Raw genomic sequence first — 14,781 nt, 5'->3', positions numbered from 1 at the left:
CTCATACAGTCGTCCTTCTGCCTATCTCACCATTCGAGTTGCCCATTATTGTACCCTTTCAAGAATCTCGATGTCTTTTTTCAGATGAGGTCTCTATACTTGAACATAGTATTCCAAATGTGGTCTTACAGTTCCTTATACAGTGGGATTATGACCTTCCTATCTCTATAGGATGGCATTCAATAATCGTCAATAGAACACCATGGGCTTTCCTGGCTGAATGCTTACACTGTTCAGAAAATTTCACATCTGCCCGTTTTGTAACTCCCAGACCCTTTCCTCCTCCATTGTTTTTAATTCAACCTCACCAAGAATTGGGGGAGGGGTTGCTGTTTCCCAAGTAAGACCTTGTATTTAGCAGCATTAAACATAGCTTCCACTTCTCTGACCATCTCTGAAGTTTGTTCAAGTAATCCTGAAGGAGTGCTGCTTGGCACTGATCATTAACCACTCTGCCGGTCTTTACATCATCTGCAAATTTTAACATCGTGCCTTCTATCCGTTTGATGTCATTTATGAAAACGAGAAACAACAGTGGTTCAAGAACCGATCCTTGAGGGACTCCACTCCTGACGTTACACCAATCCAAAGAATAACAATTAATCACAACCTTCTGCCCTGCAGCCACCCAGAAATCCATTCTAGAATATTACCAGTAATCCCAACCTGTTCAAGCTTATACAGTAACCTCTCATTAGGGACTGAGTCAAATGTTTGTTAAAATACAAATAAACTATGTCGAAATTATTCCATAAATTCATCTTACGAGTAACTGTGTAAAATAGCCTACTAAGTTTAAGCATGATTTATCCTTAACAAAGCCATATTGTGTGTGTGTGTCCTTCAGAACGCCATATTTATCTAAATGTCCCTGGTTTGCACTCTTAATCACTGCCTCTAAGATTTTTCCTACCACTGAAGTTAGACTAACCAGTCTGTAGTTGGGCGCCTCCATAGCCAGGTGGGAAGGAGCAGCAGTGCGTAGCACACACACTTCTTGATTAGACCAGGGTTCGAGCCCATCATCACCAAATACGGAGGATGCAGAAAGGTCAAGGGAATGACCACCGCATATTCCCGAAGCAATATGGCCTTAGTTGCTAATGCTCCTAAAAACCAAATAACAAACAAACAGTCTGTAGTTACCAACTTTACTCATAAACTTCTTTTATGTATTGGCAATACATTGGCACTTCTCCAATCCATAGGAATCTCTGCCCCGAGTTCAAAGATTCCCTCATAATTAACCTCAGTGGTTCAATTGTTGTTTGCGTTCAGATCACATAAAGATATCTGTTGGCATTTGGCCAAATAGCAGTTAGTAACTGAAATGCAATCACTTTTAAGTTCACAAGCTGATGTGCCCCTTGAAGAGGCGGTGCTTGTTAGTCCCCCATCTTTATTTATTTTTATTATGAAAGTGACAGCCATCCTTTGATGGGCATGTTTCTTTATGTGGGAGTTGTGTATTTCACTATTGGGATTGAATGTCGCCCTGTCTTTGTTTTATTCTATGATTTTATTTAGAATATTCAAGTAAACTTGGTACTTAAGTAGCAGAATCACAGGTTTATCCCTTATTGTGGCATTAATTGACTATTCTTTTTGTGGTATAATTAATGTTCCTTTTATAATAGTCATGTAATTGTGTAAATCAGTTTATGTAAAACCATGTTAGTATTAAAATTCCATGGTTGTATTTTAATATAAAATGTGTATGTTAATGAATTTTTAAAGTCCACTAAAGATTAAATTTTTAGTGGACTTTAATAAAAAAAATCTCCTGTAGTGTGCCTGTTTTGGCCAAGCAATCTGTTTTCCTTTTGCTTACATTTACATAAATTTTTAGTGGACTTTAATAAAAAAATCTCCTGTAGTGTGCTTGTTTTGGCCAAGCAATCTGTTTTCCTTTTGCTTACATTTATCCAATCTCCATCTTTTCCAAAGTCAAAAGTTTGGCAGTTACAATATAAATATGATAATCAGTGTTTTCTCCAGGACGACATTTGTAATCATTAATAGTCATTTATTGTTTTTACCTCTCCCATGTTATAACTTAACTGTTGTACCTTTTGTAGGAATATCCTGCTTTGTTATTTCTTGAGTCTTTCCCCAAATTGTAATGTATGTTATGTTTACTGCCTTCCTCTCTTCAAGGTAGCACAGTGATTATAATCACTTTTTTTCCTTCCATACTATATATATGGTAAAAAAAAAAGGCCTGGGTTCAAATCCCATCTCTGGTTCAAAGAATTTTAATGGATTTTTTCCACAGTGTGGCTGAATTAGTCAATCTCAGGTGAGGGTCGCATAGTTTCTCTCCTAGAGAAAACCATGCACCCCTCATCTTTGAAACTCACCTTTTCATAAAAACAAACAGAAAACCAACCATAGAATGCACAATATACCTGATGCCTCATATCTTAATTGCTTTAGTGCTTGATGCACACCTTCCCTTTGTTTTTCCTGAATGCATTCTGGTTTTTGTGATAATACTTAATAAGTGTTAAATGTATGCTAAAATTTCTTAAGTTAATACTGTATAATACAAAAATATTGTGTTTAGACAGAATGCAAATTTAACCATTTAAAGGGTGTTTTTTTTTGTTTTTTTTGGAGGAGACTGTTGGTTTTTAACAGTTGGAATTAAACTGAACTTTATGATATTTAATAATATTTAAAAATTATATCTAATTAGAGTATATTGTTTCTTAAGATGTGCACAAAATTCAGGAATTATTATCTGGGCTCAGGACAGATAGAATAGATGCAATTTTTTTTTTAATTGTGATTACTTTGTTAAAAGTGATCACTGATTTAAAGACATTTACAGCATACTAATGTCATCTAGGGATTAAAAAACTGAATGTGTTTAATTATCAAATTTGTGTAAAACAATTGCATTAACAAATACTCTTCATTAGGTTGCTTTAGCAGAAAGAAGTTCTGGACCACCCGAGGAACGCCATTTTCACGGTGCCACAATGATTGGAGACCATATATATGTATATGGAGGTCTTGGCACACATCAAGTGCTGGATGACTTTTGGAAATTCAACACAGTTGAAAAAACGTGGGAAAAATTGCCTGTAAGTTACTTTGCTGAATTGTCTTCTTCATTACTTCTTTCAATAAAATGTGTGTTTTGAATCAAACTGATTGAAATAATTAAATGGAAAGGTCAGTTGTGTGTTTTTTTTTTTTTTTTTAATCCAGTCACTTATTTCTATTCCATCAAGCTAAATTTTTATAGAAGAAATTATATTTCAGTAAATGAAAGAGAAAAGTTATCATATAGAGATATCTGTAAGAACTTCAGCCTTCTTTCTGTAGGAAATCATGAAGGTATAATTATTACTTGCTACCTCCCCTCCCCTCCCCCATTAGATTTCTCTAAGTGCTTATTTTAGTTCATCTTAATATTTATATATAGTCACAAGAAATATTCACAATTCATCTTATGATGCATTGTTTCCACCTCCTCTCTCTCTCTCTCTCTCTCTCTCTCCCCTTTTATTAATACATATCATTCACCAAAGGCTATTTTGTTCAGCAGTGTCTCATGCTATCTATCTGTTCTCACGTTATACCAGGTAACATATTTTCAAGAAAGTTCTGCTTAGCTACATTTCTTGATTTTCTTTTTGAATTTGGGCATGCTGATTCTAAGTGTGACCTTGGTTTTTGCATAGCATCAGTGTTTTGCACAGAAATAAAAGAAAAGTAAATATGCAGTAATTAATACCTTATCAGATTTATTAATAATGTCTAACTTTGATAGACATCATTAATAAATCTGATAAAGTTGAATTTATTAACAGTCTAAAACCCTACTGTGCAGAATTGAGTACACTAGCATCTCATAGTGTGTGAGGGTTGGGTTCCTGGTACCCTCACGTAAGTGTGAATTCACATAAGTTGTAGTACTCCTGTAGAAAACTATTACACATATACTAGGTCAAACCACATAAATACCTACCAGCCACATTACATAGGTATATTACTTTTATTTGTGTTAATTAGATGTACATAAACCTTAAATAAATTACAGTATAAATTTTTTATAAAATATTGTGCCAAAAAATCAAATTTTATGTCAGACCCTCCTCCTCCTTTTGTGGCATTTTCTTGAAGAACACGGTGATAGGGAGTTCCTTCTTTTTACACTAGAGTTGCATGAACATCTATCTCTTAACAGGAAGTAACATCTGTTCACTTCCTGAATGGTCCTTAAACTCCTTTCCATTGAAGGATTGTCAGTTAGTTGTTTAAGGAATTGAAAATTTTCACTGAACTTGTGGAAGTTCCTTGATGCCTGCTTGATCTCTTCTTCCTTCTCCACACTTTTGACAAGTTCTTGTAGGTCTTTTTCTGTTAGCTCATCCTCATTACCTTTCAGTAATTGTTCCATTTTGTATTGCCCTCCACCAAGTCATTGAATCCTTCACCAACCTACCTGATTAGCATTGTTAACAATCTTGACTTCATTTGGGAGGCCCATTAAGTTATTCACTGCTTCTTTCCAAATATTAAGAATTTAGAATTTAGCATTAAGAATTTGCAAATAAAGGAACCACTGGGTGACAGTGATCACGATGTACTGATGTGAGAATTACTTAAAGATGTAACTACCATCAAGGCTAAAGGGAACAGCTTTTGTTTTTGTAAAGGTGACTACAGTGGTCGCAGACAGTTCTTAAATTCTATATAGTGGGATCAACTGATGATATTAAAACCAGTAAATGGGAGGAATTAAGGGAATTAATCTTGGATGCTACTTGGCTTTTCATAACAACTAGGCAAGGCGGTTAGGCAAGTGAAGCCTGATTACAAGAAATGCTTGGCCAAGGAGGCAAAGAAAAACAATAAAGAGTTCTCTACTTATGTAAACTCTAGAAGATGATCCTGTAGTGCTTCTTAAAGAAGCACTGCATGATTATCTAGAGAAGGCTGCAGTAACAGTTAAGACACAGCATAGGTTTGTTAAAGGGAGGTCTTGTCTGACCAATTTGATTGGATACTATGATGTGGTCACAAAGGAACTGAATGCCAAAAATAATTTTGATATCATATACTTGGATCAGGGCTGTTAATGACAGTAAAGACAGTATGCTACTCCAACTGGATCTAGATAAGTTGGGCAAATGGGCTCAGAAGTGGCAACTGAAGTTTAACATTGACAAATGCAAAGTCCTGCATATGAATAGCAGTAACCAAAGAGAAACGTACTGTGTGTTACTACACTCAGGGAAGTGGAAAGTGAAAAAGACCTTGGGGGTAATTGTGCAGTCAAATATGAAGTTTGCTGAGCAGTGCAGACAGGCTGCCAGGACAAATCATGGAGTCTTGTCAATGATATATAGAAATTTTGCTAGCTGGGACAGGGAGGTGATTATCCTGTTATACAAGGAAGTGGTCAGGCCACACTTAGAGTACTCTGTACTGGTCTAGAGGCCTCATTTTAGGAAAGATGTAGAGTTGCTAGAACGAGTACAAAGAAGTGCAACAAGATTGGTGAGGGGAACAAAAGGGTGCTCTTACCAAGAAAGGCTTAAGTCTTCAAATTGCAGTGCCTGGAGAGTAGGCATCTGCAAGGCGATCTGATTGAGTTGTATAAAGCCTTGAATGGGTTGAACAAGCTGAATGCTGATGGGATTCTTCCTCTTGCCCAGATTAAGTACCTGAGTGGGTACAGTTTCAAATTGAGGAAAGACAGTTGTAGAATCGATGTGTGGAAATTTGCCTTTAGCCAGCAGGTAGTTGATTGGTGGAACAGACTTCCATCTTTTGTTGTGGAAGTTGATAGCCTAAATAAATTTAAGGCTGAGCTGGACAGGCATTTGGAACGAATGGGAGGGATTTTTTTTTTTTTTTTTGGCTGATTCTGCATAAGCTTGCTTTCTTGCATCGTATGTCTCTGCTAATGCTAATCGTTTGTTTCATTCGAGTCTTATCTCCATTGTTATAGTTATAGAGTGAGTTGAGGAGAATTCAAATTTTTTAATTGTGGTAAATAGGTAGCTGTAAAGTTCGAATCAAGTAGTTTGACATTAATTATTCGGATAATTTTTTATATATTATAATTAACATATAACTCCAAGTCACTTGTTGGGCATATATCTTTTGTGTTTAGCTAAGGATATAACTAATTTAACATTGTAATTGTTATGGTATAGCGTGACGTATGTTCTGAAATTATTAGCACAAAGTCTAACATAAAACTTGATAGTGTAATATGTATCATTGCATTTAGGAATCTTTTAGATTAATGTAGCATTGTCAATTAATTAAATTTATTAATCAAATTAATTTTCATTGTTAATCAATTAATTGTATTCAAACGGAAATCATGTCCAAGACTAGAGCAGCCAAGAAACGGACACAAATTATAGGAAGTGCTGTGGCTAGGGGAGAACCAAAGGGGGACAATTCTCCAATTTACCACAGCCTAACAAAATGTGCAGCTTTTGAAAGGTTGCAGACCTTTCTGGAATGGGATATAATGCAGCCAAGGAGGATGTCTTTAAAGCGCGCACTAAATGCAGAGAGTGTGAAGAAATTAGGTGCCAACTCAGCATTCTGATTGTGTTTGAAGAGAAGGGTAGATGCCCTCATAGGAATTAAAATGAGGGCCCATCAAGCTCTCAGCTGCCTGACTCAATGCCAGACCTCATTCTTGTACATCAGGCAACACAGCGACAATTTTCAAGGCAGAATGCACTGGTCCCACAGAAACTAGTTATTGTCGGTGACTCTATTGTCAGGGAGACGGGAAAAATATTTTGCAAAAAGTATCATTGGAATAGGACCAAGGTGTGTCTTCCAGAAGCAAAAGTTGATGACGTTGTAGAACAGACATCTTTTAAGGCCACAAAAGATGATATTGGTGAGATCTGCAAATTTACTTAACAAGTATAGGTCATTGTTTGAAAAAGAATCACGAATTAGGGTTAAATTTGAAAGTGTTTGCAGTTCTGTCCAGATATGATAGAAGGGAGTATATGATGAGAGCCTTGTCAGTCAATTCAGCCCTGGAGAGATCGTGCAAGGCTTATGGGGTAGAGTTTTTTTCGGCGTGGTCTGTGCTTGTTAATAGGAGAGACTGCTTCTACAGGAATGGGATACACTTCAATAGAAATGGTGAAAGAATATTTGCTGCTGCTATCGAGGCAGTATTAGATGGGCCAGAAAACTGGTAGCTTTGGGGGGGGGGATTCACAGAATCAGCCACAGGCAGAGGTGAAAGTGATTCTTGCACTGCTTCCATTTGAATGGGCAGCAGGCTGGAAAGCAAGATGCTGGGGATTTCAAGGACTGCTCTGAGTGTCACCATGGAACAAGTAAATAGATGGGCTATATTAGGGTAACTAAGGGTAAGAATAGGTGCATGTATACTTGCATCTACACCAGTGCTAGGAGTATAGTAAATAAATTTGATGAATTTGAAGTGCTGGTCAAGACATCAAGAGTGGAAATTGTTGGGATATCAAAAATGTGGTGTCTCACAGATATAAACAAGGGAGTATAATGTGTACAGACAGGATAGGATAGGAAAGGAGGAGGAGGAGGAGGAGTAGTTATGCTGTTAGTTAAGAAACACATCAAATCTGAGGAAGTGCATCCAGTTGACATGGGTGGACAGTGCAATGTTGAGTTAGTTTGGTGTGACATAAGCACTGGGAAAGTAAAATTGAGAGTAGGGGTGTGTTTTAGGCCAAGTGATTGTGATGAGTACAACGAATAACTGTACAGAGAAATAGAGTGGGCCAGTAAATCATAAAATGACTTATAATAGTGGATTTTAACTTCCCATATATTGACTGGAACTTGTGTGTGTGGGTCACTCACACAATAGCAAGACTTTTGTGGATTTATTGGATGATTGTTTTCTACAGCAGCATGTTTGGCAACCCAAAGGTCGCCAGTTCAAATCCCACCTCTGGCTTCTTAGCAATATGGCCTTAGTTGCTAATGCTGCTAAAAACCAAACAACAACAACTGCCTCTGGCTTGGATCAGAATAGTGCAAAAACTTTGGGAGGTGCATTATGGCCACAAATGCTGATGCGCCAACAACTAACAAAAAAAAAAAAAAAAAACAGATGGCTCCAAATCACATTCAGCTGTTGGAGCAGCAGTATTTCCCTCTACTATCATTTTGGCTACCCTTCCACCTGAGTATAGCAGTTTCACAGCAGAACTTCATGCAATACAATTAGCTTTAGAACACCTGAATCTCTACTCATCTTTAAAATACATAATATACACAAACTCCATCAGCTCATTTACAGCAATGCAAAATTCTACCTACAAGGTTCACCCTGTGTTAAACCAAATCAGAAGCCTCCTGTTACAAATTGATGAACGTCATCAGTCAGTGTCCTTTTCCTGGATCCTAGTGCATTTGGGGATAAAGGGAAATGAACTCGTTGACAAAACTGCCAAAAATCCTTCAACTTATTTAACCTCTGTGCCTGTTCCAGGCTCTGACTATAATCACGTCATACAGTCAGCATATCTTGCACATTGGAAGCCCCCGGATGCCAAGCATTTTTCGAGGCTTAGCAACATTACTGCGACTTAGAGTGCTCTTGATAAGTGAATAACTTTATTTTTAAGTTCCTGTCTTTCTCCCAACAGTTTAATTTAAAAACAGTTCCATACTTGAAAACTACAAGTCAGAACGCTGAAAGGAAATTCACCATTCTTTTCCTTTTTCATTTATTTTTAGTAGCACTAACCAACTAACACTAATAGCTTGACCTCCTAGCGGCACTGCTTCTGTCTCCCCGTGGCAGAGCCGGAAATCTTGGCGGAAAAGTCCTCTAGCCAAGGGCCAAAAGGAAAAAACATGGCAAGCACAGACCATGTTTCTGTTACTCAAACTAGCAGAAAACTAGATCAAATGGATTCGTGTACAGCTAAGAGAGAAAGGACAGAGGATCTCCCTCTAGTTGCACCACTGTTTTCTAGTTATTCATTCTAAAAATGAACAACTGATTGGAAGTTTGTCACCTTTCAGAATTCAGAAAACTCTTGAAACCATAGCTAGTTCCTCTAAAACAGTCAGAAGACTAAAGTTAGGGGATCTGCTAGTAGAGATGACAAACCAAAAACAGGCTGAACATCTAATGAAAGCAAAAACTTTTGGAGATATTCCAATAACAGTTACTCCCTATTCCACCCTAAATGCCTCAAGAGGAATAATTATTGAATGGGACCTCCTTAACATTCCCGAAGATGAAATTAAAGAAGAGCTGAAGGATCAAGTGGTTATTCAAGTCAAAAGAATTACAATAAAAAGAGATGGAGAAATTATCCCAACGAGGAATATAATTCTGACCTTCAACACTCCAAAACCACCAAAAACTGTAAAAGCTAGATATCTAAACTGCCCACTGAGACTATACATTCTCAATCCTGTCCGATGTTTTAAGTGTCAGAAGTACGGACACTCTAAAGCAGTATGCAGAAATTTCATTATCTGTGCAAAATGCGGGTCACAAGAACATACCCAACAAGACTGTACAGCACAAAATTCAAGATGGGGACAACTGCAGAGGAGAACATAATGCCTACTCGAAAGAATGTGAAGAGTGGAAGAGAGAAAAGAGAATACAGAAATATAAAGTGGAAAACAATGTAACATACCAAGAAGCTAAAAGAACAATACAGCCACAACGAACAAATAGACCATCTTGTGCACAAGTAACACAAACTTATAAAACAACAGAAACACAGACAGAAGTAACAATCCCACCAAAAAAGTCCATTTCAGATTGGGCATGCTCACTGCTCATTGACTCAAAACCAAAACAAAAAGCAGAACAGGCAATAAACACACCCGATACGATACCACTAACTAGAGAAACCAGCAAATCCACAAAACAAGATAGAACCACTGAAGTAAATGGAAATAAAATGAATAACATGGAAGTAGAAGAAAAGAATCAGACCGAAGAAACAATACTAGAAATTTTTGCAGAGGAAGAAGAGATGGATACCGGAAAGCCATATTTCCCTAAAAAAGAAGACAAAAAACAGAGAATCCTAAGCCAACAACCTCAAGAAAACAAGCTGAAAATATTAACAAAACCAAATAATGAATATATTTTTACATTGGAACTTTAGAGGTTTCCACAGCAATTTTGAAGATATCCACAATCTCCTATCGCAGTACAATCCGATTAGTCTATGTTTGCAAGAAACATATCTTAAACCTCAGAATAAAATAACACTAAAACGTTACAATATATACAGAAAGGATTACATCGTTGGAATCTGGTATGTGCGGCCGTGTGCTGCGACCCATGGAAATTCAGAAGGGGGGGGATCCTGGTGGTTGAGGGGCCCGGCCTTAATACACCACTTTGGCCCCTGCTTTGACAAGGCGGGAGATCCCGGACCGGCCCAACTGGGATCAACCAGCGAGTGGTTCTTACTGCTAGAGTCAACTGCATTCCAATAAGTCTCCCTCCCTTTGGTCCTGGGATGGGATCAAGGCTTATTGGAAACGTGGGTATGCTCCTAAATGAACTTGGCGACCCATTTGTATATGCAGTACCTGCTAGTTCATGAGTGGGCGTCCCCTCGTAGGGCTCTGTGGTGGGTGAGGTACTTAGGGCATTGGAAATGTTTATTTTACTCCTATGAGTAATTTAAATCCTACTTCTTCTGGGGGCCCCAACAAGGCCCCTACCTAATCAATCACCAATTCACCAATTCTGTTAAAAGAGCCAGAACTGAGGAGAAAACGCCATCTGTGACACCTCTTTTCCTCATTCTCCATTCCACCGGAGAGCAGTCAATTGGGAAAATGTCACCCTTCTTTATCCAGAAAGGATTAGAAGGGATGGCAGGATCACCTAAATCCATAAAATGGCTGCATTCTGGAGATATTTTAGTAGAAGCATCAAATACAATCAATGCATGCTGAAAAAATTTTGAAAGCCACATCTATAGATGAAATACCCATCATCGTAACCCCTCACAAAACTCTGAAATCGTCACGAGGTGTCATATTAGATTGGGATCTTTGTCACGTTTCTGAAGAAGAGACCTGCTCTGAATTAAAAGAACAAGGAGTGACAGCTATCAAGCAAATATCCATGCGAAAGGATGGGAATCTCGTCCCTACCCGAGTTCTCATCCTAACATTTAACACCCCTCGGCCTCCAAGTTCCATCAAGGCAGGGTACTTAAACTGCCCAGTGAGGATTTACGTTCCAAACCCACTGAGGTGTTTTAAATGTCAAAAGTATGGCCACTCACAAACAGCTTGTCGTGGTAACCCTGCCTGTGCTCGATGTGGTGCTAAAGATCAGGAAAGCAAGGAATGTCTAGCTCCTAAGCCTAATTGTACTAACTGCCAAGGAGAAAAGCTCGAGAGTATGCACCCTGCATACTCTCAAACATGCCAACGGGGTGAAGGACGAAAAGGAGATTCAAAAATTAAAAATGGAGCTGAACATCTCCTACCCAGAGGCAACACATCCAACCAATAAATAGAGGGAAGCCTTCATATGCCCAGAAAGTTTCTGGTAAAAGTACCATTGGGACCTAAACTGATATGACTGTTCCCCCAAGGGACTCTCACTCACCCGCTATTTATTGAGTTCACTAAAGCCCACCCAAAAATCGCAGTCAGCTGCCACTCTCAATATCAGTACCTCCCAGTGCTCCAGCATTACCAACAACAAGCACTAAATTAACATCACAATAAAGTTAACTGCCCACTTCAGGGCAAGAAATAATGGATGTCGAGACCAAGTAGGTACATGACGTCAGTCTTGGAACTCTTTGTGGAGCAAGAAATGGACACAGGACAGTGTCCATACTTCCCCAGGAAAGATAAATCCGAGACCAACAAAATTAAGGCCTCAGCACCTCGGAAGCCACCTGACGGACCCACCAAGCCCAAATAATGGCTAAATTCCTATAGTGGAATTGCCGTGGATTCCAGCAAAATACTGATGACATCAAGGCACTCCTGCAAAAGCACAAACCAGCTTGCTTTTGCATACAGGAGACTTATTTAAAGGCAAATGATTACCCCGCCATGCATAACATTACCATCATTCATAAGGATAGAATTGTGGATGGTCCTGCTCATGGAGGAGTCGCAATCCTCGTCGGCAACCAGATCCCATTTCAGCCTTTGCAACTTACAACTAGCATTGAGGCTGTAGCAATTTGCCTTACAGTGGGATTCTTATTAACTGTCTGCTCTGTTTATTTGTCACCTGGGATTGACATCCCCCAGAAAGACCTTGATGATCTTATCATGCAGTTGTCTTCCCCTTGTTTAATTCTTGGGGATTTCAATGGACATAACACTCTGTGGGGTAGTGCTAACATTGGAAGGGGGACGAGTCATAGAGCATATGCTCACTGACAATGACCTCTCCCTCCTAAATGTGGGAACAAACACCTTCTTCCACATGCCTACCCGTTTATTCCCTGCCATTTATCTTTTCTGCTTCCCTTCTCTCCTTCCTTCACTTATTTGGGAGGTGGAATAAAACCCATATGGAAACGATCACTTCCCCATGATAACCACCCTAACTAATGGTACGCCGTGTCTGCCATTTAGTTTAATGCGGTGAAAGATTGATCAGGCTGACTGGAATGCCTTTCAACATCTGGCACATACTGACATCGCTACAGTCAGTCAGGAACCAATCAATGATGCAGTCATATATGTCACAGAAACGACTGTCCAAGCAGCTGTAATTGCAATCCCAAAATCATCCAAAATCATTCAGAATGCACAGCAGCAAAAAAAAGCACAAAACAAAGCCTGGGGAATATTCCACCGATATCCCACGACTGAAAATTTAATATCATTTAAACATGCATGTGCAAAAGCACGTTATGTACGACGTCAGAGCCAAAGGACATTTTGGATTCGTTTTACATCGTCCTTAACTCAGGCTGCTAGCTCAAAAGAAGTCTGGGATAAGATCTGGAAAATGAAGGGAAAATATCCACCATGCCCTTCAGTGATCGTCGAGCACAATGGATATCCAATTGCAGATCGAACTGCAGTTGCAAATACTCTAGGGGAAACATTTGCAAAAATCTCTGCAATAACATCTTTTCCCGCAGAGTTTTTGACCCTGAAAAAGAAAATTGAGAAAAACCCATTAAACTTCCATTCAAAAGGGCTTGAACCATATAACAAGCCCTTTTCACAGCAAGAGTTAAATACAGCACTCTTTCTCATGCATGCAAGTGCTGTGGGGCCTGGTGACATCCACTACAAAATGTTAAAACACCTCTCACCATATTCTAAAGATCACCTTTTAATTTTGTTTAACAGAATTTTTCTTAATGAACAATTTCCGGATTCTTGGCAGAAAGCAGTAGTTCTTGCCTTCCCAAAACCAGATCCTAGAAATCCAAGTAACTGCCATCCTGTTTCTCTGACAAGCTGTTTGTGCAAGATCCTGGAAAGAATGGTTAATTCTCACCTTATATGATATTTAGAAACAAATGGTCTGCTTTCCAGGACATAGTGTGGCTTCTGAAGAAACAGAGCCACTTTGGATCACATAATCCAACTTGAAATTTACATTTGTGATGCTTTTATTAAATCCAAGCATCTGGTAGCAGTTTTCTTTGATATTGAGAAAGCGTACGACACAGCCTGGTGATTTGGCATTAAAAGACCCCTATAACTTTGGTCTTAGGAGTAACCTACCTCTTTTTATTAAAAACTTTCTCTCTAATTGCCAATTTAGGATCCACACTATCTCAAGTATTTTGTCAGGAGGAGGGAGTCCCACAAGGATCCGTTCTAAGTGTCTTTTGGCAATCAAAATAAACTCCATTACCAAACACTTCCACCCACAGTAAACAATGCCTTCTGTGTTGGCGATTTTGCTTTATTTTGTCATTCATGCAATATGAGGGTCATTGAAAGGCAACTGCAAAAAACTATTGATCACCTTACATCCTGGTCATTGGATAATGGGTTCAGATTTTCATCACAGAAGACCATTTGTGTACACTTCTGTCGCAAATGTAACCTTCATCCTGACCCAGAATTAAAGCTTGGGCAAAACAACATCCCAGTTGTAGCAGAATTCAAATTCCTTGGACTTATTTTTGACAAGAAGCTGATCTTTCTACGACATATTCGTTAGCTTAGGACAAGATGTGTTAAAGGGCTTAGCATCCTTCGTGCCCTTTCGTCAACTTCGTGGGGTGCAGATCGTACCACCTTTCTTCATCTGTACTTGTCCATTCCAAACTTGATTATGGGTCTCAGGTTTATGGTTCTGCTAGAGATAGTGTACTTCGTTGGTTAGATCCAATCCACCATCTGGACAGCCACTGGAGCATTTCGCTCATCTCCTGTCCAAAGCCTTTACATTGAAGCAAACGAACCATCTCTATCTCTTCGATGTAAGCAGTTGTCCTTACAGTACTCCTTCAAATTGAAATCACTGCCTGATCATCCCACATGGGTATCCGTTTTTGAGCCACGCTGGGAAAACCTCTACAACGCCCATCAGACTGCCAACAAACCTTTTGGTATTCGGATTTAAGGGCTGTTAAATGAATTAGACATAATAGGTAGACAATGTTGCCCAGTCACCTAGGCAATTCCTTCCACCCTGGCATGCCTATTTTCCAACTTGTGACTTCTCCCTTAAGATCTGAGAGAAGGCTACTATGCCATCATCTGTCTACCAGCAACTCTTTGCATCACATAGACAGCAGTATTCTGACTTTCTGCCAGTCTATACAGATGGCTCGAAGTCAGAGTGTTATGTGG

At 38.9% G+C, this 14,781-nt stretch overlaps 1 protein-coding gene across 1 annotated transcript in view; it reads left to right on the top strand.

Moving 5' to 3' along the window:
- The window catches only part of Megf8 (multiple EGF like domains 8), a 619,502-nt gene that overhangs the window by 335,184 nt on the left and 269,537 nt on the right, over nucleotides 1-14,781 (top strand). The window contains exon 20 of the mRNA XM_090390015.1: nucleotides 2,925-3,089. Coding sequence (XP_090246141.1) covers nucleotides 2,925-3,089 — 165 coding nt within the window. The remainder of the gene's footprint in view (nucleotides 1-2,924; nucleotides 3,090-14,781) is intronic.

The sequence above is a fragment of the Mastigoproctus giganteus genome, chromosome 2 (genome assembly GCF_048544385.1).
Source record: "Mastigoproctus giganteus isolate SK-2022 chromosome 2, ASM4854438v1, whole genome shotgun sequence".
In the NCBI taxonomy this organism is placed as follows: domain Eukaryota; kingdom Metazoa; phylum Arthropoda; class Arachnida; order Uropygi; family Thelyphonidae; genus Mastigoproctus; species Mastigoproctus giganteus.
Note: the sequence above shows the minus strand (reverse complement) of the source record. Positions and strands in the feature narration are given on the sequence as shown.